Source organism: Convolutriloba macropyga, unplaced genomic scaffold (assembly GCF_964194025.1).
Source record: "Convolutriloba macropyga unplaced genomic scaffold, txConMacr16.3 SCAFFOLD_811, whole genome shotgun sequence".
NCBI classification, from domain to species: domain Eukaryota; kingdom Metazoa; phylum Xenacoelomorpha; order Acoela; family Convolutidae; genus Convolutriloba; species Convolutriloba macropyga.
In genome coordinates, this window is record NW_027450847.1 from 7,740 (window position 1) to 32,912 (window position 25,173).

The following is a 25,173-nucleotide window of genomic DNA, read 5'->3' on the forward strand; positions in this document are numbered from 1 at the left end:
ACAAAACGGCAACTACTTGTTAAATAAAACTTGCTCAAGTAATAGCGGTCATTCCAATACCCATTTGAGGCAGTAAAACAAAACAAAAGTAAAATCGCAAAAATTAGCTCAAAAGTCAGCAAATACATGAAAAACCTCCGAATTAGCATAAAATTCATATAACTTTCCAGAAACCTTCAAACTACTAACAACACCAGCCTAAAATTTAAAGAAAATCATAACCAAACCTCTTAACCAAAAAAATGGAAAAAACCGCTTTAAAATGCTGTACGTGAAAAAAAAGTTCACTCGCTTACAGAATTCTCTTTCACACCTCAATTTCTCGCTCACTAGAAAACAGCGATATGAACAAAAAAACACTCCCTTTTCGCTCCACTCTTCATTTTGTTCAGCAACAAAATCACTCCAAATTTTTTATTTTTTCACGTGTTTCATTTCCCGCTTCAAAATTCACTGCAATAAAATTGATTTTAAAAAAAGGACTTCCCCAATACTCCTCTTCGAGTCGTAATAAAAAAAGACAGCGCCCCAATACAATTCAAAATCTTTGAATTGTAAAAAAAACATGATGTCTCCAAAAAAGCCGCTATCGCTTCGCGGCTATTAAAAACAATTGTAATCCAAGTGATCAAAAATCATAGCCAAAAATTTTCCATAACATAGCCGGCAGATTACCGGAATAGCTGCGAAAGAATAGACCTGCGCGCCATATAATAGAGATAGAAACAGATACAGATCTAAATCGAAAAAAAATCGACGCCGCTCAAAAAACTAGGCTAAAAAACGTTCAGCGATAAATTAATAAAGCTTGTTAACATTCATTCCACAGAAGCCTCTTATTAGGGACCTTTACTGCACGTAGGAGTTCCTTTGACCTTAAACAAAATCAAATTAAACTTAAGTTTTAAAGTGCAAAAGTCATTTTATTGAGTGAGGTCAGTCACGTATGATCAAAATCAATCACGCAAATAACCTAAAAACTTTCGCAAAAGCGAGTTAGAAATGACGTCACGCGCGCAAACGCCGTTAGTGAGAGGAAGAAGTCATTCAGAAAATTTGACTTTTTCAGGTTTGCGATGTGAACAAATGTAAAACGAAAAAAGAGCGTCAGACGACAAAACAAAAAACATAGCAGGACAAGTCCTGACGTACAATAAAAAGAATTTTCATTGACTAAACAGAAAACTAGACCTAGAACGGACTATGAATGGATTGGAAAAACCATTTACAAAAAAATCCGATCCAAAAAAAACGAAAAAAACAGTAAAAATCAAAGTCAAATTACCGCATGTGAACAAAAAACCACTAGCGAGAAAGCGAATTTTTGTTCAAACACCATTTTCGCACTCTACTTTAAATTTGGAGCGAAAAAATTTCACGCCGCAAAACCACTCGCTTTTTCGCTCCACTTCCTGTTTCGGCGTGACCAAAATCACTACTCCAATTTGACTTCAAAAATCATGAAAATGTGTGAAGAGATCTTAAAAAAAAAGACAGCGCCCCAATACAATTCAAATTCTTTGAATTGTAAAAAAACCAAGAGCACCGCAGTATAGCTACGCTCAGCTTACAGCTTCGCAGCTATAAAAAAAGACCAACACGTTTACAATAATAGCTTCAAACTTTATTCGAGAGCAATTAAACACACAGGTTTGATCAAATTGTTATAAAACCAATACAAAATCGAATGCACTGTTCAATTGGCCATGGGAGACATTTATGAGTAGGCAATAGTTATGAAATATTTACTATCCATTATATATGAAACTTATATCAGCTAGACCTTTCACGCAGTAGCGGGTTACGTAACAGTTTCTATGCCTACCGTGACAAATGCGTATCCTTTAGATGTTCCGCTCTCGTGATCTTTGACCAGTTCAATCTTCTCCAAATTACCGTACGGCTTGAACAGATTTTCCAGCATACTCTCAGTAATATTCTCATGGAGAGATCCCACAAAGAGACGCATTGGACCTGACATAGAACCGAAGACAGAGGTCCCAGTTCCGCCAACAAAAGTCTGGCTCTGGTTCACCACTCTGTTCTTCTCGGCTTGACTTGGCTGGACTATGATTGGCACTCCCAGCACTTTCTTGCCAGTCATTGCGATCGCCTAAAGCACTCAAAGTTAACTAAACCACGCAAAAGGAACAAACTACGGAGCAATGTCCATTTAGCTCCCAAAAGACGTGTCCACAAACACCTGAAAACAATAGAAAACGAATTTTCACCCCAAATTTACTTAATGTCCACAAGTAGACCTGCTGAGCAATCTAAATAGAATTAATAATGAAAATAATGATTGGAGAGTCAAAAACGGAAAGCTGTTTTTCTTCTTGCTCCTCCATCGACCACGCGTGCCCTTCCAGTGTGCATCTAGGCAGTCTTAATTCGTTATTTTATAACACTAAGTTCTCGTCAAATGATGATTTAAATGCTACGCCATATCACTCAATCAGAGTTATATCATGTCTGCTATTTGATCTTTACCAATTTTTGCAATCCATTGTTGGTATTATTGATAAGCTTACCAGCCAGGAGCCATAGAATAAAATTCAGGACGGTTAGCTCTCCAGCTCTTTGTTAGAGAAAACCTAAAACATGGTCTTAATCGAGAGATTTCTCTCTCTAGGAGTGAGTTTGTTTTGCGTGTGTGATTTGATTGCTGGCGCTGAGAGGAAAAGCAAGCGACTACTCTCGTCGAATGACAACCCGTTCCGCTTCATAGACTCACCAATCTAGAATAGCAAACAACTCCTTGTTACCCAAGCTTTCCACACAACACACCCCACTAACATCTCTTTAGTTAGCTAGGCTTGCCTTTATTGCTACAGACACTAGTTTTGCTCGACTCCTTAAAGTCTCGCAATATTTATGATTGCCGAGTTTTAAAAATTGAAGAAATGTTACCATCTGTTGCTTAGTTGCATGCATGCTCATACCTTTTGGACTGATTCTATCTCCAGGAATTCCACATAGGCGATCCCCTTCGATCTGCGACCATGTTTATCTCCAATGAGACGCACGTCTTGAACCTAAATCAGAACTAGTAATTAGCAAGAAATTAAGCACTCAAATCAAACATCTCGATCAATTCTCGTGTTCGGTCACGAAATCAGAACAACAATTAAGACTGAAAGACCTGGTACAAGAGACAACAGGGGTTAGATTCTAGCTTCACTAAGCCAGAGATTCAACTTAATTTTAAATTTCGACCGGCTTGAAAAAATAATACACGGCAGCTTGCCGGCAAATAGTCGCCAATGATTCTCATAACCCCAGTTGGGATTGAAAGAAAATATGAAACACAAACCGAGCAACGTCGGAAAAATTGCTCTCGAATGGCCATCGGGGCAATTTAATTTAGGGTCTGTAGCCTAGAAATTTTTTATGGGTGCAAAATTATCAGAAAAAGGTAAGGTTCAAACCCCCACCTCCTGGGTCGGATTCCGTGACCTCGACAGAAGCATTAACCGCTCGGCTATAAGAGCCTTGGGAACTTTTCCGTTTGTAAGCCCCCCCAGCTTAGTGGGTGCATATTATTTGCAACCCCCAGACGTACGTGCAATATTTTTACATAATGATTTACTATGTAATGACACGTGATCTGTCACTGGGGGAAGCATAACGTACTGGGGGGCACAAACGGAAAAGATCCGAGCCTTGGCATCTCCTCTATAACAATCGGTTTTCTTTTAACAACAAACTTTATTTCGAAGTGAGAGCAATTGAAATCACTCAAAAATCAAGAAGAGGTGCGTGAAAAAGTCACTTGAGAAATCAAAGATTATGCTAGAAAAGCGCAAAAACGGCCAAGCACAAAATCTACAAACATAGCTGGCAGATTGCCAGAAAATAGCCGCAATAGATTCGTAGATCGGCAGTCTAATAAAACAGTAAAAAAGACAGACCAAAATAATTCGTCTTTTCATTTAAGGCTGATCTGTTATATTTTGATTAAAAATCTGTAAAAGTTATTGCTGCCTCTATTAGCTGATCTCAAATAACCTTCATTTAGAGTGACACACACCCATTTGACCTTATCTCTTTGAAATAAAGTAAATAAAAGTCAATTTGAAATTGAAGTCATTTTTGAGAGTGAGGTAAGTCAAGTGTGACCAAAAATTTATTCACGCTCATGAACAAAAAAACTCGCTCCACTAAGAGCGAAAAATGACGTCACATATGCAATTCAGTTGAAATTGCATGAACGAATGAAGAAAAAGCTGCTGTGACGTCATATGGTTGTAACAAAAATCATGACGACGAAATAAAAAAAACCAAGAGAAGGCCAATAATAGCCCCAGCTATCGCTATGCGGCTATTAAAAAACATACGTTTACAAAAATTGCTTCTCATTCAAGAGCAATAAAAAATGATTTACACAAAAATATCTTTAAGTGCATTTCACTTTGATTGGGCTTCGTAGTTTTACGCACTCCGGTTTTTATATGAGAGGATACAGGGATTAGTATTAATACCAATAAGAATTAGAGACGATAAATAGGACTTATATGAAAAAGTAGCTGGCATCTAAACCTGCACTCCAAGAGTTTATCCTATTTCTATTTTGATATCATGTTCCAATACTGACGCCGTTCATTTTCGACTTCTTTGCGGAGCAATTGCTGATTAACTAAACTTTAAGCAGAACGAGAGAAAACTAAAATAACCCAGAAGAGAAACTATTTCGCGAAAAATATCGAAAAAGCGGCAAAATAAGGTAAAGAAATAACATTTTTTTGATGAAGTAAAAATCATAACAGGACAAGCCCCGACAAAATTCCAAAGAATTGAATGCAAAACAACTGACATGACCACCAGAATAATTGACAATTACAAGCCAAATAACAAAAAAATTCACAATAGTGAAAAAACATCAAAATTAGCACACAAAATGTTGATAATTTTGGTTTTAAACTACTGAAAACCAATAGATAATATCAGAAACAAAAAAGCACAGCTGAACAGCTAGATAGTAACTCAGAACTTGCTTCACAAAAAAGAACAGAGAAGAATAAGAGCAAAATAAAAATTTTATAAATTTGCAAAAATAGTTTGGGTTTCTTGAAGTTTGTCTTTCAGATCGAATATGCGTAGGTAAAAAAACGAGTAAACGAGTGCAGGTAAATAAAAATCAGAGCATAAAAAATTATTAGCATCTTGAACTAAACAAACACAAAAAAAAATATAAAAGTTTCTTAAAAACACGGAAGTTGCTTGAACCATTAAAAATCCTTGGTAATATTGTCCTAAAAAACCAACTAATTTTCAGCTAAATTAACAAAAACAACTAACTTTAAAGCTAGCGGGGAAATGGCTGGGCATATAAGAGGAAACGCAAAAAGTAGTAAAAATTTTAGGAACTCTTATAAGTAAAAATCAGTTTCAATATTTTGCCTAAATCTACCAAATGTAAGAAATGTACATAAAATTGTACAACATCGCACACAAAAATCAAATCAAAACCTGAATGAATCATAGCTTATTTGGAGAAAGCTATAATGAAATCCTGGAGAAATATAAAATTAAAGCCGGTAGATCTATATCAAAATTCAAATAATTCCAAATAATTAACTTAGCTGGCAAAATGCCAGAAAAAGGCTGCGATAACTTCGAAACTTTAGTCTCACCAAAATAATGAAAGGGAAAAAAGATGAGAAATTTCAGTTATTTTTCTATTTGCTGAAATCTCATTAATTCAGTGAGAAAAACCTGCATATTCTTTGGTTCTTTTAATTACATTTCAAAAACTTTCAATTAGAGTGAGATATCCTCAGTTGAATTTAATACCTTCTATTAAAGTTAGCAAAAATCAAGTTGAAAGTGATGTGATTTTTGAGAGTGAGAGGGAAGTCACGTATGACCAAAAATTTCAAAATCAGTGGCATCAGAGTCATGAAAATACGTAGTTAAGGTTTCATATTTTGAAACATTAAAACTATTCTTTAGTAGTAGTAGTAGTATAAGACTTCAATTACCTTCTGAGGGTATAAACAAGGATGATGATACAAATGATAAAACAAAGATAAAAAATGATATAAATTATGTAACAGCTAGCAAAAACATTAATTGAACAGAAAATCATGCTATACAGAAACTACAACTACACCTAAGGTACCACGTGCAAGATAAGTCGAAATCATATTTATCATTTCTCATTGCCTTTAGTAGATTTCGAGTTGCGGTTTTGGATTTGCAAGTATCCCTGAAAAAACTGATGCTGACATTAAGAAAATCCGCGGCGTCATTTATAATACGTTCAACTCTGAAAAAAAAACGATTTTTCTGTACATCTTTTCTTAGCTCGTGTGAGTGCCAGACGTTCACGATCAAAAGTTCGTAGGTTTAAGACCTTTGAGTCCAACTTGAAAAATCTACCAGAAAGATTTGCAATTCTCGTTTAAGATTGCCGTAAAAACGCGTATATCACGCTCGATGAGTTGATAGCATATTGGCAGAGAGTTGGATAATTTTAGCAGGGAGGCGTAGTCATTGTAACCAAAGCACCAACGCAGGCCTTGGATATTGAGCTGTTCTAATTTCCGTAGATCATAAATTTCAGGAAACCAAGCAGGGTATCCATATAGTAGAACCGACAAAACACATGCCTTGAATAAATTGAATTTAACTCCAGATGGGAGATTGAACGGAACACTGTGCTTCAAGTAATTAAACAATCGACGAGCTTTTACTATTTTTGTTTGAACATGAAGACTCCATTTCAACGTTTTGGATACCTCAATTCCCAGATCCGTAATATTATCAAGCGAAGGAATCTCGACATCACCAAGAAGTATATTATCCAATGCACTTCTACTAATATGAAAATAACCGCTTTTAGCTGAATTAAAAGACAAATAGTTACAATAAGCCCATAACCGCAACGAGCATAGATCATTTTGAGCACTATTCAAGCAGAGGTTGCCATGGCAGAGCAATTTCGTGTCGTCAGCGTAGCAGAAAACATTTGATACTTCGGGTACGTCAATCATATCATCAATGAAAATTAACAAGAAAAGCGGTCCCAACACGCTTCCCTGAGGAACACCACTAGTAACTGGGAGGCTCTCTGATAAAACACCATCTAATTTAACACATTGACGTCTAGATGATAAATAAGAATTAATAAGTTCACAAAATCTTCGTCAAAACCAAAACGAATAATCTTCGAAAGCAGAGTGGAGTGGTCCACAGAATCAAAAGCTTTGCTGAAATCTAAATAAACAACAACTTGTTCAACGTTTCTGTCAAAATTCAGATATAACTCATGCAGAAATGTGAGCAATTGCGTAACTGTAGAATGTTCTGCACGAAATCCATGTTGTCTAGGATTCAGCCGATCTTTAATCTTTGGATAAATGAACAGAAATAGAATTTTCTCTAGAGCTAAAGATAACCTCGGGAGTATTGAAATAGACCGATAATTTTCAACGTCCGCTCGAGGTCTTTTTTGTGAATAGGGGTTACATAGGCACATTTCTAATTCTCGGGCCAAAATTGTGAATGAATAATATATGTGAAAACAAGATGGACGAATGGTGCTAATGTATGTGCCGCTTTACTTAAAATAGTCGGCGGTATACCATCAAAAGCAGGAGTCGAGCTACTAGGGACCCTTGAAAGATTATTTTGAATTTCGTCAAGGCTGAACTGAACATCAGATAACTTGATCTCATTGTCGCACACAAAGTCAGTTAATCGTATTTCAGTTTTCGGTTGAAAAACTGATTGAAAAAATTTGTTGAACAGATTTGCTTCCACTGAGCCTTCAAAATACACCTCGTTTTTGTAGAACAATTAAACTTTTCAAAATAGCAAACGCTTCATTTGTATTAAACTTCTGTACACTGTTCAACAAGACCTGCTTGTCGATGTCAATAAGAATCATTAGCTCCTTTTCGAGGCATTCAACTGTATTTTTCTGATGTTTTCGAGCTGTATTGAGTTCATTTAAACAATGCATTGTCTGCGACGAATAATAGAATGGAGCTTCGAAGCGCTTTTTCCGTTTTCTGTTAAGACTTTGATTGAGAGCACAAAATACTTCACGATAGAACGTTGATAGAAAAACAGGATTCAAGTTGTGGCATTCCTGAGCGAAAGATCGTGAGAGTGTTAGATGCGAAAAGTCAGCCTCGTTAAAAGCTGATCGTATAAGCGTGCCCACTTGCATATTGGTAATCTAAGTCAACATTTGTTAAAAGAAAGGGATAATGATCTGTGCACAATCGCTCTACAATATTGTAGTCCCAATTGTCGGGGTGAGAGCAAAAGATTAGATCCAAATACTTCCAAGCTTATGAGTAGGCAAATCAATAATTTGTGTAAGCAATAAATCGTGGCATAAAAATTCTAAAAACTTTTCTCGTCAGAAAGAGGCGACGAGATCGACTCCTAACGTACTTTGGGACAGTTAAAATCACCAAGTAGAATCCACTGGACAGCTTTGCGTTGATCACAGCTTAGGCTTGCCTCCAAGTCGGCAAAAATACTTCGCAATTTGTCTTCTGTAACACCAAGTTTGACATAAACCAGCCATCCACGAGGAGGAAAATATGCAAGTATAATGCAGAGAGTAAGAATCTTGTTACTTAAGACAAGAACACAAAATTGCTCACACTTCGAATAATAAATTAAGCTAATAGTACCCAAGAAAGCGTTACTCATTGCTACTAGGAGTCCACCATGATGACCGGCCGTTCGATCTGATCGCAGAACGACTGTATAAGGGTGACCTGCGAAAACTCCATTATCACTGACCGAATCGTCAAGCCATGTTTCTGTCAGACAGACAACAGTGGGTGAAACTAAGCTTAAGAGCTGGCAAAAGTTTAGTCTTCTCTCAATCGATAGAATGCTCTGAACGTTAAGAAGAAGGATCGAAATTCGAGAGGAGCATTTTGTCTGTAGTCAATTCTGTTGTTGTACACGACCACGACGAATTTTGTATATGTTCGCAGGATTTTGACTTTCAAGTTGACGTTTCTGCAATCGCAAATTGTACTGCTGCACTCTCTCAGCTCTAGTTAAGTCTGGTGACACATATACACAATCGAAATCTGACAGTCTCTCAATGCTACTGACTTACGCAGAAACTGATTTCGTTTAATTATTTCTTTAAACTTGAGAAGCAATAACTGATTTCCTGTACCACGTTGTGGTTTTCCAATCCATTTATATTGAACATCAGATGACACAAGAGATACATCAATTTGATTTGCAATTTTTTCAACAAAATCGTAGCCAGCACAATCCTCAGATGGCTTTATCCCTTTTACGATTAAGTTTAATCTTTTTGCATCTTTACGTGATTGCTCTTGCTGAATTTCAGCAAACAATGTTGCTCGAGTCTGCTGCTCATTTTTCAAGGAATTCGTAACCGCTTCAGAGTACGCTTTTGTATGTTTCGACTGATTAGAAGCACAACAAAAGCCGCAAGTGAAAGGTTGAGAGCAGTCAAAATTAGCGGGCACCAAAACTTTTGTATGTACAGGACAGTTCGTAGTCGTGCATGCTATTAATTTTTCAACTAGATCATCGCTGGTTGAACCGATATTGTTACGTGTTCGCGGAGGCATTAAGATTCTTTATTTAAAGGCATATAACAAAAACTCACTGAAAAATTTCGAAAATGAAATGTTTCTGGAGGAAAAATTATGTCTAAGTCGTTAAAATCCTCACAAAAGAACCACAAATATTCACAAAAAAATTAAACCTCATCATGAAGCCACAGAAACTTGTTATTAACGAGACTGAACGATAGGACAACAAAAAATACACGAAGGGCTGTTGTGTGTGTGTTTGGGGCCCTCCACAATAAATTTATGTCTCCAAAAACAGTTTCGCTCAATCGCATACTTAGAGAGAAATTAGTGCCCTCCGAGCGTTACTTGTTCATCCTTTTTGAGAATGAAAAGTCAAAGGGGTCAGACCCAAAATCGGCCGCGCCAAAAGCTGCATTAAAAAAGACCGCATGACTAATAAACTTCGTTTGAGGGAAATTTAAAACGTTAGATATGACATTAAACGGTTAGATAGGCTCATTTATATCCCATTACTGTGCCAAAGGGGCCTGTCGGTGACGGAGCCGTTACAGGAGGATAAAAGAACTACAAAAACAGACCTAATACAAAAAATCACAAAATACCTTAACCATCGAAAACTGTTCAAAGAACAAACTCTCACTTCACAGACAGTTTGACAAAAATTTATGCCCTAAAACACTCTTGCTCCTTTTGCTACTTCAGCTAAAAAACTCGAAAATTTTTTGAGTTGTAAAAAATCCAAGAGAAGGCCAATAACAGCTTGATTTCACAGCTGTTAATAATCAAGAAAAGTAAAATAAACTATTTGAAATATGGAGGAAACAATTTTTGGAAAGCAATTGTGAAAGAACAGTGAAGAAAAACAGAAGAATGCCAAAGAGAAAAAAAGCCATTTTCTTGCTCTAAATTTCAGAAAAATTACGTACCTAAAACTCATGTTTCCACTTTTTATTACTATTTACCGACCCAATAAAATCAAAACTCGAACATGACTTCTAACTTCAAAATTAAAAAGAACGAACCGATCTTAGGAAAAGAAAACGCCACAGTTTTATAACCTATCTGTAAAGTCAATTACAAACTAATATTAAAATGCAAAAAAATTAAACAAAAAAGTAAACATGATAAGACCAGGCCCTAGCAAAAACCAGCTAGACTCCTATATTTGTTAGATAGATAAAATGCTGGAAAACCGTCTGAGAGTTAAAAATAGCAAAACAACAATGGTAAAATAAAATCAAAAGTTAACAAGGATATAAAATCCCAAAATTCTCCTAAATAATGCAAAAACAATTTCTTAAAACATAAACAGACCAATGTCGGTCGAAATGCTCTCGAACAACAGGTGGGGCAATTTAGTTCAAAGGGGCTGTATATTAGATAATTTCAATGCGTGCAAAACATTCCGACCAAAATTTACGCCCTAAAACACTGGCTCCTTTTGCTACTTCGGCTACAAAATTCACAAATTCTTTGAATTGTAAAAAACCCGAGAGCAGCCCAATAATAGCTTGCTTTCGCAGCTGTTAATCAAAGAGAAATGTAAAGAAAACTATTTGAAATACGGAGGAATTAATTTGTGTAAAGCACTTGCGAAAGAACAGTAAAGAAAAACAGTGAGACCAGAATCTAGAGTTCTGTACGAGCACAGAAGAATGCTAATGAGAAAAGGAGCCGTTTTCTCGCTCTAAGTTTCAGAAAAAATTAAGAACCTAAGATTCATTATTTCACGTTTTTCATTACTATTCACCGTCCCAATAAAATCACAAATCGAACTTAACTACTAACTTCAAAAATTGAAAAGTACGAACCGATCTTTGGAAAAGATACGGCCACAGTTTTATAACATACCTGTAAAGTCAATGACACATTAATATTAAAAGGCAAAAAACTTGAACATAATAAAACTGAACATATTAAGACCAGAACCTAGCAAAAATCAGCTCGACTTCTAAACTTATCAGATAGATTAAGCGCTGGAAAACCGTCTGAGAGTTAAAAATAGCAAAACAACAATGGTATAGCAAAAACAAAAGTTAAGAATGATATAATAAAATCCCAAAATTCTCCCAAATGCTGCAAAAACATTTTCTTAAAACAAAAACCGACCAATGTCGGTCAAATTGCTCTCGAACACAGGTGGGGCAATTTGGTTCAAAGGACTGTAGCCTAGATAATTTCAACGCGTGAAAAAAATTCCGACCAAAGTTTACACCCTAAAACACTCTTGTTCCGTTTGCTACTTAGAGTACAAAATTCAAGAATTATTTGAATTTTACAAAAACTCAAGTGAAGGCCAATATTAGCTTGCTTTCGCAGCCGTTAATCAACGAGAAATGTAAAAAAAACTATTTGAAACACCGAGGAATTAATTTGTGTAAAGCACTTGCGAAAGAACAGTGAAGAATGACAGGGAGACCAGAATCTAGAGTTCTGACGAGCACAGAAGAATGCCAATGAGAAAAGGAGCCGTTTTCTTGCTCTAAGTTTCAGAAAAAATTAAGAACCTAAGATTCACTATTTCACGTTTTTCATTACTATTCACCGTCCCAATAAAATCACAAATCGAACTTAACTACTAACTTCAAAAATTGAAAAGTACGAACCGATCTTTGGAAAAGATACGGCCACAGTTTTATAACATACCTGTAAAGTCAATGACACATTAATATTAAAAGGCAAAAAACTTGAACATAATAAAACTGAACATATTAAGACCAGAACCTAGCAAAAATCAGCTCGACTTCTAAACTTATCAGATAGATTAAGCGCTGGAAAACCGTCTGAGAGTTAAAAATAGCAAAACAACAATGGTATAGCAAAAACAAAAGTTAAGAATGATATAATAAAATCCCAAAATTCTCCCAAATGCTGCAAAAACATTTTCTTAAAACAAAAACCGACCAATGTCGGTCAAATTGCTCTCGAACACAGGTGGGGCAATTTGGTTCAAAGGACTGTAGCCTAGATAATTTCAACGCGTGAAAAAAATTCCGACCAAAGTTTACACCCTAAAACACTCTTGTTCCGTTTGCTACTTAGAGTACAAAATTCAAGAATTATTTGAATTTTACAAAAACTCAAGTGAAGGCCAATATTAGCTTGCTTTCGCAGCCGTTGATCAACGAGAAATGTAAAAAAAACTATTTGAAACACCGAGGAATTAATTTGTGTAAAGCACTTGCGAAAGAACAGTGAAGAATGACAGGGAGACCAGAATCTAGAGTTCTGACGAGCACAGAAGAATGCCAATGAGAAAAGGAGCCGTTTTCTTGCTCTAAGTTTCAGAAAAAATTAAGAACCTAAGATTCACTATTTCACGTTTTTCATTACTATTCACCGTCCCAATAAAATCACAAATCGAACTTAACTACTAACTTCAAAAATTGAAAAGTACGAACCGATCTTTGGAAAAGATACGGCCACAGTTTTATAACATACCTGTAAAGTCAATGACACATTAATATTAAAATGCAAAAAACTTGAACATAATAAAACTGAACATATTAAGACCAGAACCTAGCAAAAATCAGCTCGACTTCTAAACTTATCAGATAGATTAAGCGCTGGAAAACCGTCTGAGAGTTAAAAATAGCAAAACAACAATGGTATAGCAAAAACAAAAGTTAAGAATGATATAATAAAATCCCAAAATTCTCCCAAATGCTGCAAAAACATTTTCTTAAAACAAAAACCGACCAATGTCGGTCAAATTGCTCTCGAACACAGGTGGGGCAATTTGGTTCAAAGGACTGTAGCCTAGATAATTTCAACGCGTGAAAAAAATTCCGACCAAAGTTTACACCCTAAAACACTCTTGTTCCGTTTGCTACTTAGAGTACAAAATTCAAGAATTATTTGAATTTTACAAAAACTCAAGTGAAGGCCAATATTAGCTTGCTTTCGCAGCCGTTAATCAACGAGAAATGTAAAAAAAACTATTTGAAACACCGAGGAATTAATTTGTGTAAAGCACTTGCGAAAGAACAGTGAAGAATAACAGGGAGACCAGAATCTAGAGTTCTGACGAGCACAGAAGAATGCCAATGAGAAAAGGAGCCGTTTTCTTGCTCTAAGTTTCAGAAAAAATTAAGAACCTAAGATTCATTATTTCACGTTTTTCATTACTATTCACCGTCCCAATAAAATCACAAATCGAACTTAACTACTAACTTCAAAAATTGAAAAGTACGAACCGATCTTTGGAAAAGATACGGCCACAGTTTTATAACATACCTGTAAAGTCAATGACACATTAATATTAAAAGGCAAAAAACTTGAACATAATAAAACTGAACATATTAAGACCAGAACCTAGCAAAAATCAGCTCGACTTCTAAACTTATCAGATAGATTAAGCGCTGAAAAACCGTCTGAGAGTTAAAAATAGCAAAACAACAATGGTATAGCAAAAACAAAAGTTAAGAATGATATAATAAAATCCCAAAATTCTCCCAAATGCTGCAAAAACATTTTCTTAAAACAAAAACCGACCAATGTCGGTCAAATTGCTCTCGAACACAGGTGGGGCAATTTGGTTCAAAGGACTGTAGCCTAGATAATTTCAACGCGTGAAAAAAATTCCGACCAAAGTTTACACCCTAAAACACTCTTGTTCCGTTTGCTACTTAGAGTACAAAATTCAAGAATTATTTGAATTTTACAAAAACTCAAGTGAAGGCCAATATTAGCTTGCTTTCGCAGCCGTTAATCAACGAGAAATGTAAAAAAAACTATTTGAAACACCGAGGAATTAATTTGTGTAAAGCACTTGCCAAAGAACAGTGAAGAATAACAGGGAGACCAGAATCTAGAGTTCTGACGAGCACAGAAGAATGCCAATGAGAAAAGGAGCCGTTTTCTTGCTCTAAGTTTCAGAAAAAATTAAGAACCTAAGATTCATTATTTCATGTTTTTCATTACTATTCACCGTCCAATAAAATCACAAATCGAACTTAACTACTAACTTCAAAAATTGAAAAGTACGAACCGATCTTTGAAAAAGATACGGCCACAGTTTTATAACATACCTGTAAAGTCATTGACACATTAATATCAAAAGGCAAAAAACTTGAACATAATAAAACTGAATAAATTAAGACCAGAACCCAGCAAAAATCAGCTCGACTCCTAAACTTATCAGATAGATAAAGTGCTGGAAAACCGTCTGCGAGTTAAAAATAGCAAAACAACAATGGTATAACAAAAATAAAAGTAAAGAATGTTATAATAAAATCCCAAAATTCTCCCAAATGCTGCATAAATATTTTCTTAAAACAAAAACCGACCAATGTCGGTCAAATTGCTCTCGAACAACAGGTGGGGCAAATTGGTTCAAAGGACTGTAGCCTAGATAATTTCAACGCGTGAAAAAAATTCCGACCTAAGTTTACGCCCTAAAACACTCTTGCTCCGTTTGCTACTTAGAGTACAAAATTCAAGAATTCTTTGAATTTTACGAAAACCCAAGTGAAGGCCAATATTAATTGCTTTCGCAGCTGTTAATCAACGAGAAATGTAAAAAAACTATTTGAAAAACCGAGGAATTAATTTGTGTAAAGCACTTGCGAAAGAACAGTGAAGAAAAACAGTGAGACCAGAATCTAGAGTTCTGTACGAGCACAGAAGAATGCCAATGAGAAAAGGAGCCGTTTTCTCGCTCTAAGTTTCAGAAAAATTAAGAACCTAAGATTCATTATTTCATGTTTTTCATTACTATTCACCGTCCCAATAAAATCACAAATCGAACTTAACTACTAACTTCAAAAATTGAAAAGTACGAACCGATCTTTGGAAAAGATACGGCCACAGTTTTATAACATACCTGTAAAGTCAATGACACATTAATATTACAAGGCAAAAAACTTGAACATAATAAAACTGAATATATTAAGACCAGAACCTAGCAAAAATCAGCTCGACTCCTAAACTTATCAGATAGATTAAGTGCTGGAAAACCGTCTGAGAGTTAAAAATAGCAAAACAACAATGGTATAAAAATAAAAGTTAAGAATGATATAATAAAATCCCACAATTCTCCCAAATGCTGCATACATATTTTCTTAAAACAAAAACAGACCAATGTCGGTCAAATTGCTCTCGAACAACAGGTGGGGCAATTTGGTTCAAAGGACTGTAGCCTAGATAATTTCAACGCGTGAAAAAAATTCCGACCAAAGTTTACGCCCTAAAACACTCTTGCTCCGTTTGCTACTTAGAGTACAAATTTCGAGAATTCTTTGAATTTTACAAAAATCCAAGTGCAGGCCAATATTATCTTGCTTTCGCAGCTGTTAATCAACGAGAAATGTAAAAAAACTATTTGAAATACCGAGGAATTAATTTGCGTAAAGCGATTGCGAAAGAACAGTGAAGAAAAACAGTGAGACCAGAATCTAGAGTTCTGTACGAGCACAGAAGAATGCCAATGAGAAAAGGAGCCGTTTTCTCGCTCTAAGTTTCAGAAAAATTAAGAACCTAAGATTCATTATTTCATGTTTTTCATTACTATTCACCGTCCCAATAAAATCACAAATCGAACTTAACTACTAACTTCAAAAATTGAAAAGTACGAACCGATCTTTGGAAAAGATACGGCCACAGTTTTATAACATACCTGTAAAGTCAATGACACATTAATATTACAAGGCAAAAAACTTGAACATAATAAAACTGAATATATTAAGACCAGAACCTAGCAAAAATCAGCTCGACTCCTAAACTTATCAGATAGATTAAGTGCTGGAAAACCGTCTGAGAGTTAAAAATAGCAAAACAACAATGGTATAAAAATAAAAGTTAAGAATGATATAATAAAATCCCACAATTCTCCCAAATGCTGCATACATATTTTCTTAAAACAAAAACAGACCAATGTCGGTCAAATTGCTCTCGAACAACAGGTGGGGCAATTTGGTTCAAAGGACTGTAGCCTAGATAATTTCAACGCGTGAAAAAAATTCCGACCAAAGTTTACGCCCTAAAACACTCTTGCTCCGTTTGCTACTTAGAGTACAAATTTCGAGAATTCTTTGAATTTTACAAAAATCCAAGTGCAGGCCAATATTATCTTGCTTTCGCAGCTGTTAATCAACGAGAAATGTAAAAAAACTATTTGAAATACCGAGGAATTAATTTGCGTAAAGCGATTGCGAAAGAACAGTGAAGAAAAACAGTGAGACCAGAATCTAGAGTTCTGTACGAGCACAGAAGAATGCCAATGAGAAAAGGAGCCGTTTTCTCGCTCTAAGTTTCAGAAAAATTAAGAACCTAAGATTCATTATTTCATGTTTTTCATTACTATTCACCGTCCCAATAAAATCACAAATCGAACTTAACTACTAACTTCAAAAATTGAAAAGTACGAACCGATCTTTGGAAAAGATACGGCCACAGTTTTATAACATACCTGTAAAGTCAATGACACATTAATATTACAAGGCAAAAAACTTGAACATAATAAAACTGAATATATTAAGACCAGAACCTAGCAAAAATCAGCTCGACTCCTAAACTTATCAGATAGATTAAGTGCTGGAAAACCGTCTGAGAGTTAAAAATAGCAAAACAACAATGGTATAAAAATAAAAGTTAAGAATGATATAATAAAATCCCACAATTCTCCCAAATGCTGCATACATATTTTCTTAAAACAAAAACAGACCAATGTCGGTCAAATTGCTCTCGAACAACAGGTGGGGCAATTTGGTTCAAAGGACTGTAGCCTAGATAATTTCAACGCGTGAAAAAAATTCCGACCAAAGTTTACGCCCTAAAACACTCTTGCTCCGTTTGCTACTTAGAGTACAAATTTCGAGAATTCTTTGAATTTTACAAAAATCCAAGTGCAGGCCAATATTATCTTGCTTTCGCAGCTGTTAATCAACGAGAAATGTAAAAAAACTATTTGAAATACCGAGGAATTAATTTGCGTAAAGCGATTGCGAAAGAACAGTGAAGAAAAACAGTGAGAGCAGAATCTAGAGTTCTGTACGAGTACAGAAGAATGCCAATGAGAAAAGGAGCCGTTTTCTCGCTCTAAATTTCAGAAAAAATTAAGAACCTAAGATTCATTATTTCACGTTTTTCATTACTATTCACCGTCCCAATAAACTCACAAACCGAACTTAACTACTAACTTCAAAAATTGAGAAGTACGAACCGATCTTTGGAAAAGATACGGCCACAGTTTTATAACATACCTGTAAAGTCAATGACACATTAATATTAAAAGGCAAAAAACTTTAACATAATAAAACTGAACATATTAAGATATTAAGACCAGAACCTAGCAAAAATCAGCTCGAGTTCTAAACTTATCAGATAGATAAAGTGCTGGAAAACCGTCTGAGAGTTAAAAATAGCAAAACAACAATGGTATAACAAAAACAAAAGTTAAGAATGATATAATAAAATCCCAAAATTCTCCCAAATGCTGCATAAACATTTTCTTAAAACAAAAACCGACCAATGTCGGTCAAATTGCTCTCGAACAACAGGTGGGGCAATTTGGTTTAGAGGACTGTAGCCTAGATAATGTCAACGCGTGAAAATTCCGACCAAAGTTTACACCCTAAAACACTCTTGCTCCGTTTGCTACTTAGAGTACAAAATTCAAGAATTCTTTGAATTTTACAAAAACCCAAGTGAAGGCCAATATTAGCTTGCTTTCGCAGCTGTTAATCAACGAGAAATGTAAAAAAAACTATTTGAAATACCGAGGAATTAATTTGTGTAAAGCACTTGCGAAAGAACAGTGAAGAAAAACAGTGAGACCAGAATCTACAGTTCTGTACGAGCACAGAAGAATGCCAATGAGAAAAGGAGCCGTTTTCTCGCTCTAAGTTTCAGAAAAAATTAAGAACCTAAGATTCATTATTTCACGTTTTTCATTACTATTCACCGTCCCAATAAAATCACAAATCGAACTTAACTACTAACTTCAAAAATTGAGAAGTACGAACCGATCTTTGGGAAAGATACGGCCACAGTTTTATAACATACCTGTAAAGTCAATGACACAATAATATTAAAAGGCAAAAAAATTGAACATAATATAACTGAACATATTAAGACCGGAACCTAGCAAAAATCAGCTCGACTTCTAAACTCATCAGATAAATAAAGTGCTGGAAAACCGTCTGAGAGTTAAAAATAGCAAAACAACAATGGTATAAAAAAAAACAAAAGTTAAGAATGATATAAAAATCCCAAAATTCTCCCAAATGCTGCAAAAACATTTTCTTAAAACAAAAACCGACCAATGTCGGTCAAATTGCTCTCGAACACAGGTGGGGCAATTTGGTTCAAAGGACTGTAGCCTAGATAATTTCAACGCGTGAAAAAAATTCCGACCAAAGTTTACACCCTAAAACACTCTTGCTCCGTTTGCTACATAGAGTACAAAATTCAAGAATTATTTGAATTTTACAAAAACCCAAGTGAAGGCCAATATTAGCTTGCTTTCGCAGCCGTTAATCAACGAGAAATGTAAAAAAAACTATTTGAAACACCGAGGAATTAATTTGTGTAAAGCACTTGCGAAAGAACAGTGAAGAAAAACAGGGAGACCAGAATCTAGAGTTCTGTACGAGCACAGAAGAATGCCAATGAGAAAAGGAGCCGTTTTCTCGCTCTAAGTTTCAGAAAAAATTAAGAACCTAAGATTCATTATTTCATGTTTTTCATTACTATTCACCGTCCCAATAAAATCACAATTCGAACTTAACTACTAACTTCAAAAATTGAAAAGTACGAACCGATCTTTGGAAAAGATACGGCCACAGTGTTATAACATACCTGTAAAGTCAATGACACATTAATATTAAAAAGCAAAAAACTTGAACATAGAAAAACTGAACATATTAAGACCAGAACATAGAAAAAATCAGTTCGACTTCTAAACTTATCAGATAGATAAAGTGCTGGAAAACCGTCCGAGAGTTAAAAATAGCAAAACAAAAATGGTATAACAAAAACAAAAGTTAAGAATGATATAATAAAATCCCAAATGCTGCAGAAACATTTTCTTAAAACAAAGATAGACCAATGTCGGTCAAATTGCTCTCGAATGACAGTTGGGGCAATTTGGTTCAAAGGGGTTGTAGCCTAGAAAATTTCAAAGGGTGAAAAAAACTCCGACCAAAGTTTACGCCCTAAAACACTCTTGCTCCGTTTGCTACTTCGAATACAAAAATCAAGAATTCTTTGAAATTTACAAAAACCCAATAAAGGCCAATATTAGCTTGCTTTCGCAGCTGTTAATCAACGAGAATTGTAAAGAAACTATTTGAAATACCGAGGAATTATTTGTGTAAAGCACTTGCGAAAGAACAGTGAAGAAAAACAGTGAGAGCAAAATCTAGAGTTCTGTACAAGCACAAAAGAATACCAATGAGAAGAGGGAGCCGTTTTCTCGATCAAATTTTCTGAAAAAATTAAGAACCTAAAATTCATGCTTTCACGTTTTTTATTACTATTCACCATCCCAATAAAATCACAAATCGAACTTAACTACTAACTTCAAAAATTGAAAAGTACGAACCGATCTTTGGAAAAGATACAGCCACAGTTTTATAACATACCTGTAAAGTCAATGACACATTAATATTAAAAGGCAAAAAACTTGAACATAATAAAACTGAACAAATTAAGACCAGAACCTAGCAAAAATCAGCTCGACTTCTAAACTTATCAGATAGATAAAGTGCTGGAAAACCGTCTGAGAGTTAAAAATGGCAAAACAACAATGGTATAACAACAACAAAAGTTAAGAATGATATAAAAAATCCCAAAATTCTCCCAAATGCTGCATAAACATTTTCTTAAAACAAAAATTGACCAATGTCGGTCAAATTGCTCTCGAATGACAGTTGGGGCAATTTGGTTCAAACGGGTTGTAGCCTAGAAAATTTCAAAAGATGAAAAAAACTCCGACCAAAGTTTACGCACTAAAACACTCTTGCTCAGTTTGCTACTTCGAATACAAAATTCAAGAATTCAGAAAATAGTTAACAAAATAGTTAACAGGGCTATAATAAAATCCCAAAATTTTCCCAAATGCTGCATAAACTATTTCTTAAAACATAAACCGACCAACGTCGGTCAAATTGCTCTCGAACGACAGGTGCGGCAATTTAGTTCGTAGGTGCTGTAGCCTAGATAATTTCAATAGGTGAAAAAAATTCCGACCAAGGTGGGGTTCGATCCCGCAACCTCCAGGGTAACAGACTGCAGCATTAACCACTCAGGGCCTTATACCACTCAGGGCCTTATAATCTCTAATACAATCAATTTTTTGATAGTGTCAGACTTAATTTCTGAGGAAGAGCAAATTAGGTCACGCAAAAATCAAGTGAAGGGTGAAAATTCACTCGAGAAAAGAAATCGAAAGAATTATCCAGAACTAAAGCGCAAAACGGTCAAAGCAAAAATTTTACAATATGCGACGCGTTAAAATAATTACATTAAACTTCGTTCGAGAGCAATTAAACAGTCAGAGTGTTTATATTTCAGAGTTTGCTGAACTTGTGAAATAGGTTAACAAAATTATCTGTTTACGGATAGGGGAAAAATTGTATCGAAGCCGTTGAGTTGGCTGATATTTGCCGAAATATAGAGCGGAGAGGCATTTTAGTCAGTATATGCAACTACTGCCAGATAACTGTACAGCTAGTCGTTGGTAATAACTGCTACTACGTCAAAAAAGTAATCAACATAAAGATGTACCTAAGGCACCTATAGCTTGAGGCAAACGTTGAAACAAATTTGCGCTGTTAACTTTAACAAACTTACTGTTCCGACACATGAAAATGCTTTCTCCAGATCTCTAGGCGCAATATTTGCTGCCAGTTGCATGCAAAACACTGTACGCAAATCTCTGTCTTCTTGGGTCAGCTGCACAATATCTGGCTTCCTAAAAAACAAAGTCAATTTTCATTTTTGGCGATAACTAAAAATGCTAATATAAATTTAATTAAAACCCATTCACAAGCAAAATTGTTTAAAACTTTCAAATACCAGCTTAATGTTTATAACTTCTGACATATATTGAGAATTTCAATTTTGCACGCGAAAGCGGGAACCAAAGGAAACTGCTCGGCAAGATATTTCATTTATAATTGCCGATTGTTCGTGCTAATCCCCGCTTGAAAAAATAAAACCTGCTGCATGAAAACTCGCATCACTAACAATCCCACAACTGTGAGCATCCTATCATATTATTGAACCGTTTTCTTTCAATGTAACCAACATTACCAACTCATAGATTGTCCGAAAATAGCCGCCAGTAATTCCCATAGGCCCGGTTGGAATTGAAAGAGCAGAAAAAATGATTACTTAACAAAAAAATTAAGATTGATTGGATTTCGTAGTTAGACAAACTCCTGTTTCTTAATGAGAGGATACAGTCATTGGTACCAATACCAATGAACATTAGATCAGGAAAATAAGACCAATTAGATTTTTTCCGTTTGATTTTTCTTCTCTATATAGACTCTGTTCATTTTAGAATGCTCTGTTCAGAAATTGTTGCTTGAAAGCACTTTGAGCAGAAAGAGAACAGTGAAACTAGCGGAAAAGCCAGCAAAATTTCAGGCAAAATGAAAAAGCGGAAAAGTGAAACAAATTTATGTCAGATGTAGAAAAACATAACAAGAGTGGTCCTGAATTACAATCTAAAAAATTAATTAACTAATGAGCTGTCAATTGACATTTTTACAGCAATGTCAAACTAAGACAATCAACAAAGCACATGAATTTATATGAGGAAAATGAAAAAATATTGAAACAATTAGCATTTGTTTTTCCTCGAGATCTAGTAACATAAAAATCACTAACAATAACAACACTACGAGGATTGCGAGCATACGCAACCTTAAAATGAGTACACATTAAAATCATAACCAACTAAACGTCGGAAGAATTGCTCTCGAACGACTAGTGGGAACTCTAATCAATTGCAGCCTGCTTCAGTCGGGGGGGGGGGGGGGGGGCTAAATGGGACTAAGAAGTTCAATAGTGGGCTTCAAATAACCACATTAGAGGTTAACATATAACACTATTAAGCTTTAAAGTAAAAAATGACACGCGCCACTTTGAAATTGTTCAGCTGCTTGAAATTGTGATTGAGAGCGAAATTTAGATCACGCGAAACGCAAAAAGTATAGGGCGTAAAAGTCACTCAAAAGTCGAAACACCCAAGCGAAAATTTTGCATAAAAAAAGACACACGCGTTTACAATAATTGCTATGAATTTCGTTCAAGAGCAATTAACAATCTTGTGGTATTCCATGACAAAATGAAAGGCAAAAACTGAGGAAATGGACAAACAAAGCCAAACTATACGCCAACAGCTTTAACAAGCGCAGGACAAAAAATAGAAGTCATGAAAAACCTTAGCAGATATAATGGCTGAAGACACAACTTACAAGTGCATTTCACCCCATAATTCGGAAAAAAACCGGTATAATTGAGACCAAAAAATCTGTCGCCCTAGAAAACTAATCAGAAGTTATTTTTGAGACAAAGCAATAAGACTGAGAAAATAGCAGGACCAATAAATTAATTTAATTTTTGAAAATGTCGAAATCAAATAAAACGACTCCGGTCTCCAACAGATAAATAGATGCACTTATCTCTCATTGGTAGCCGACAAAACAAGCAATGGGACGAAATGATAAGATAACAAAAATACAACCAACTTTTCCAAGAACTTAAATCCTCGCTATTTTAAACAGTGTAAACGTCATAGAAAGCGATAGTTACGGAATGGAACTTCTTCGATTAACTAACCCCAAATCAGCAACCAATAAAATCTCCCGTAAATGAAATTAAGTAACAAGACAGCAATAGGTACAAATACTAGCAAAATTAATGTTTGGAAACAAAGTCATTGAAAGCAAAAATTTCGAATTGAAACTACAAAATCGAATGATTCAAGCATCCTCTACTAAATCGATTGATTCAAGCATCCTTAGCAACCGATGAGACTATCAGACAACAAAGTAGACAAAAAACCTCACCAATTTGATATTTCCAGAAAAACCGGTAAAAGCCATAGAAAGCTCTAGCTTTGAACAGAACCTGTTAAATCGACTAAATATCTGCATGAGCAAACTATGAGACCTATCGCAAGAGATTAAACGATAAAACAACAAAAAGTACAACAGGTAATTGGAAAACTTAAAAACCTCACAAGGAGAGTTAAAGTCATGAAAATCACTAGTTGGAGCTCAGAAAAATCAAACTAAGACAACAGAGATAAAAATCAATTAAATGGACAAAAAAATAGTATCAAAGTCAAAAAGAGCATTAGCTGCCGATTGATAAAATCAAACAATTGCAATTACGCAAAAAACACCTGTATTATATTAATAAAACTCAAAAAAGAAACACGGAAAACAGAATTCGAACTGACGCACGTGAAAAACGCCATCTCTTAAATCGAAAATTCGTTAAAACAAGTTCAAGCACCACATTAAGTAGTTTGAGAAAAAATCGCTCTTCAAACCTACTTCTTTTTTCGCTCCCCTTACTACTTCAGTGTGACTAAAAACACCGCTCTAATATCTCTGGCGTGAAATCACCGCAAAAAATCAGAACACCTCTAAAAAAAGCGCACCAATACAATCCAGATACTTTGAACAGACATTTTTCATGACCAAGATAGGGAGAAAAAAGAGCAGAGCAGGTCTCAAAAACTTGAACTTTTTAAAATACTGATCATACTTTCGAAATTTATGTCTTCAAAGGAAGCATTTTGTAAGTTAAACCAAAAGAAAGAAAAAACCAAAATCACTCTGAAATAAACGATAAAAAAGGTCAAACTTCCAAAAACAGATAATTGTAAAATTTACTCATAAATTGTCAAATTCTTTGGACTACAGAGGCAACTAGTTTTCACATAAATCTATGAAGCACCTAATTTTAACACCTGCAGAAACAAATCTGGACATGAAATTTCTTTAAAAATTCAAAAATTTGACGACACTCGAAAAAACTCGAAGTTCATATCATTTAGTGTTGTCTGGTCTAAACCTCCCTATAACCTATCTCCAAGATTTTAACAACTTAACTTGCTCCCTGGAACTAAATAAACTATTACAAATGGCTAATTAAAAAAGGAAAAAAATTCTATTGCTATTTATTTCAATTTACATTTTATTCAAAATTTTTGAAGAAAACAAAAAGACAGCTATCCTGTAGACTGGCAAAAGCTTAAACATATGAGAGTAACAGAAAAACAAACAAAATTATAGGAAGAATATATAGAATGCAGAAGACTCATATGAACTTTGACTCACTTCGAATTAGAACTCTGAAAAATCGAAAAATTACGAAGTAAAATTTTTTTTTTATTTTGCGCTCAGGAACTCAAAATGACATTTTTCACCTTGGATATTGGTCTTCCCGTCAGCTTCAGCAGACTAAGCACATAAATTTACTGAAGCCAGGTTGGGGCCTCAAATGAAACTTAATGAGCAATGGGTACCACTTCACAATTAAAACAAAAGCTCTTGTAACGTACGCGGTGGCTATACTTCTACTATGCTTGAAGATCAAAATTTTACTCAAAAAGGGAAAGCAGATCCCGGTAACGTTGCTGGTAGCCTTCGATCGATATGAA

The 25,173-nt window shown here is 35.1% G+C and overlaps 1 protein-coding gene across 1 annotated transcript in view; it reads right to left on the reverse strand.

Moving 5' to 3' along the window:
* Nucleotides 1-1,801: 1,801 nt before the first annotated feature.
* LOC142356203 (RNA-binding protein 39-like) overlaps nt 1,802-25,173 on the reverse strand; it is a 31,124-nt gene continuing 7,752 nt past the window's right edge. The window contains exons 4-6 of the mRNA XM_075408155.1: nt 21,342-21,462; nt 2,943-3,035; nt 1,802-2,113 (exon numbers count right to left, since the gene is read on the reverse strand). Coding sequence (XP_075264270.1) covers nt 1,802-2,113; nt 2,943-3,035; nt 21,342-21,462 — 526 coding nt within the window. The remainder of the gene's footprint in view (nt 2,114-2,942; nt 3,036-21,341; nt 21,463-25,173) is intronic.